Genomic DNA, 3,912 nt, shown 5'->3' on the forward strand with positions numbered 1-3,912 from the left:
TTCATCCATATGGGATAGATAGTGTCAGAGATCCCTAGTCATTGTATAAAGAACTCAGACCGTAGAAAGCTTCTTCCTCTCCGCTGACACCTCTGTTCGGACTACTCGTTACACTGTGGTTGACGAGCCTGTGGGGATCTTCTACAGTTTTGTCTTGAGCAAAGCCATCTAATTTGCATGCATGCAGTTGTTTGCATGCCTACCGAACGGGTAGAAAGCGTTTATGATGTCTTTCCATTGCTCTCCAGGAGGCTTGAGTACTAGGACCGCCTCCTCCTCCTTTCTCTGAAGTGAAGGAACGCTCGGTGCTTTTTTGGTCTCCTGGCATTTTCAGAAAACAGCCATGCATGCATGCATGCAAATAATAATATATGTGAAGAGAGTGTCCTAATGTCTCAAGAAGAAGAGCTTACCAGAGATTCTTATCGACCCCGATTCTACCTCGTACTCTTCACTCCTTACATACCCGTGTCTACCTAGCTCTGCAGAGCTGTGTATCTCTGTCTCTTTAGATATGAAAGCATACCTACATGTACGAATATCCGGATAGAGATGATGGGACTAACAGAACGATAAATAGTTAGATTGAAGATAGATAAATAGATCAAAGACAGCTACAGAGGGTTGATTTAAGTGTATCCTGTCCATACACATAGAGGGGAGGGGAGTGTGCGTGCTACTGCTGCCGTCGTTTTGCTTACCGTTGCATGCTTGGGAGACTGAAGGTGTATAGACAGAGTAAAGACGGGCGCGCTATGTATACGCCATCTTCTGCATATGAGGAGAATCCTTATCTACAAGCTAATCCCCCAAGATTATGACACGATGGATAGATGACGTACTTTACATACATGTATACTTCAAGTGTTGCGATCGAATACGTAGATGCATGCATGCATGCAAGGCAGATTGCTTTTACGGCTAGATCAGTTAGCTAACGTATGGACTTTCTTAGGCGCTGATATGGCGGCGTGGCTCACATATATATATATATATATATCCTGAAGCACATGTAGAAACCTAGATGTAGATGTGTGTATTTCTCTCTAAGAAGTCTCTATACACCCCAACACGAACACACCGGCTGACTCTCTGTTCTCTTTCTCTCTCTTCACTCTCTCTCCCTTTCCTTCTCTTTGTCTGCATGTGTACATACACCTGAAGAAGTGGTCTTCAACCAGCTCATCACTCAGCCCCTCTTCTCTTCTTTTCACTCGGTCTTTCTTCTTTTCCCCTCTTTCTATCTTTTCTTTGCATGCATTGCTGCAATATACCTGGATATGAAGATAGTCGTCTTAGATGGGGATTGCATGCGCGTGTCTTTGTGTGATATGATCCTTCATTGCCTTCTTCACCTTCGCTTCTCTTCGATTCTCCTACCATAACTCCTCTACTTCCACCTGCTTGAGAAGGAGAAGAAAGACCAAGAGATTTCATACCTACTTCATTCCTTGAAGGCTCTGGTCGCTCTCCTCTCCCATGGAGAAGGGACGGTAAAGCGTGCGGGGTGCTGGTAGTCCCTGTTCTCTGCGTAGTTGATAAGGGAGAAAAAGAAGCAGAAGAAGAGGAAGAAGAGGAAGAAGCACCGTGATCTCTCTCATCTTTCTTGTCTTGAAGGGCAAGACGTTTTTGTCTTTGAAAGGAAGCTAGCATACAGAGAAGGACGTGAGACTGTTCAAGTCGCTGAATCCATCGAGCTTGGCTATTCCCTAAAGGCGTCCAGTATCTCGTCGTTGATGCCTACACACATAGAGAAAGAGAGATACAAAAAGACTGCAAGGAAGTGAAAGAAAGAACACGAAAGAAAGAAAGAAAGGAGAGATCTACAGAGAGGTTGGAGTCACGATGAAGATATAGCCTGGACTTGAAAGGATGTGATCGGTCACTTTGACAAGGGAAAGACCCATCCTCAACCATCGTACACAATATATCAATGCATGCATGTCTATTTATGTCTCTCTCTATATATATTTGTATATCTCTACATATGTACAGATATGGAGCTCTCTTGTAGGGAATCCTTATCCCCCGGCAGGCAAACGTATCCATGTTTGCCATATACACCTCTATCGTGAAAAAGAACACATGCACTTGTCTATAGGGATGGACTACATATCTGCTTAATACTGACTATCTATGTGAATAGATATAGATATATGTGAATATACATATATATATAAATATAGATATAGATATGAATAAAGATGTGTATATGAATCATCAGTCTTCCGTAGATGCACATTGAAGCGATTTACTACTTTATACGTATGAGAATGCATGCGTGCATGCATGGGTATCTTCATATTTTCTGTCATCTCGATCTCAACCTCCGAACTGCGATTGAATGTCGAGTCTTTCTTCTTGTCTTCTTCTTTCCTATTTTGTACCTTTGAAAGTTTTCCTAGAGGAGCTCCTGCGTGATCCCACGTCTTGACAGTTTTATCTCTTTCCCCCACAGTTAAGATCCAGGGTGTACGTACACCTGGTGTTGACGCGTCAGGTTGTCCCGAAGGGTCCTCTCCTTTACTTCTTTCTTTTCCTTCTCCTTCCCGCTCTGTGGTCGTCGTTCTCCCCCCCGGCGTACGAGGGCAACTTGAAGAAGAACAAGGATTCTGACGTAGGGTCGATGAGAAGATCTTGTCTGCCTTTTCGTTTTTCTTTTGCCAAGAGGCCTGATACATGGCGCTTTTCTTTGCTTGAAGAGTCGAGGGAGAAAGCCTGTCTCCTTCGTTATTCCGACCACAAGCCGAGATAGAGGCTTCATGTTGAACACCCTTCGTACTGTTTCTTTCATGGGCGGTCGGGGAGGAGGAGGAGGAGGAAGAAGAAGGAGGTAAAGGAAGCTGAGGATGAGGAGGAGGAGAAGAAGATCCAGGAGGAGCAGGAAGAGAGAGAGGTGGAGGAGAAGAAGAAGAAGGTGGAGGAAGAACAGGAGATGAATAGACGTGCATGCAAAGAATCGCATCGACATGCGCTGAACACTCCCAGAGAAGAGAGACTTCTACACGAGAAGAAAGAAGAAGAAAGACATGAAAAGACACATCACATGAAAGAGAAAAGAAAGGACAGAATAGAGTAAGAGGAGATACCCAACATATGCTTACATAGATCGAATGAAGAAGAAGAAGGAGAAAAGAACAGACGCTTCTCTTCATTCCAAGATCATCTCTTCGTAGAAAGATTCTGGAGGCATCTAGAGAGGTGGTGGACGAGAATAAGAGGGGTTCTACCAAGAGCACCTACATCAACAGCAGAGTCTATAGAGACGTGTAGAGATAATATCTCTTCTTCTTCTTCATTCTCTATGTCTTCTCGAACCTAAGGTCGAATAGACAGTAAGTGCATGAACACTCTCCCGTCTAATTATTTATCCTGACGATTGCTGAGGGATGCCTCGCTCATGCCAACGATCACTACACCTGAAAAGGGAGAGAAGAAGGAGAAATCTGTTGAAAAGAAAGAGGGGAGGATGAGAAGGTGAGAGAAATGCTAAGAACTCCAAAGTCATGTAAACGACTGCTACTTCTTCTTCTTAGTGATGACGCTGTCTACAAGAGGAAAGAAAGACATGTATCCGTGAAAGAAAAAGAAAAAGAAGAAGCTTTTCCTTCATTCTTTTCTTGGGACGTACCTGCTCCTAAGTCAAGCGAAGCTTTATCGAAATCTAAACAGAGACAGAAAAGAAAGAAAGAAAAAAGAAGAAAGAGACTATCTCCCTTCTCACTTGGCTGGGTAGGGTCGTCCTTTATGTACCGCTATTATGAAACAAACTCATGGACTAGACAAGATACATACACATACATACATCAAAGAAAGATCAATACACCACCAACAAGCAGTGAGGATCTATCTAGCTATCCATCTTTAATCTATCTTCAATCTATCTATCTTTAATCTATCTTGAATCTATCT

General features: G+C 43.2%; 1 protein-coding gene across 1 annotated transcript in view; it reads right to left on the minus strand.

Annotated features, from left to right (window-relative positions):
- The window catches only part of CSUI_011175 (nb-arc domain related), a 5,642-nt gene extending 1,980 nt beyond the window's left edge, over positions 1–3,662 (minus strand). Inside the window, exons 1-4 of the mRNA XM_068071276.1 lie at positions 3,632–3,662; positions 2,388–3,001; positions 1,275–1,740; positions 204–321 (exon numbers count right to left, since the gene is read on the minus strand). Coding sequence (XP_067916748.1) covers positions 204–321; positions 1,275–1,740; positions 2,388–2,951 — 1,148 coding nt within the window. The 5' untranslated portion in view covers positions 2,952–3,001; positions 3,632–3,662. The remainder of the gene's footprint in view (positions 1–203; positions 322–1,274; positions 1,741–2,387; positions 3,002–3,631) is intronic.
- Positions 3,663–3,912: the final 250 nt, after the last annotated feature.

Source organism: Cystoisospora suis (genome assembly GCF_002600585.1).
Source record: "Cystoisospora suis strain Wien I chromosome Unknown contig_9994, whole genome shotgun sequence".
Classification (NCBI taxonomy): Eukaryota; Apicomplexa; class Conoidasida; order Eucoccidiorida; family Sarcocystidae; genus Cystoisospora; species Cystoisospora suis.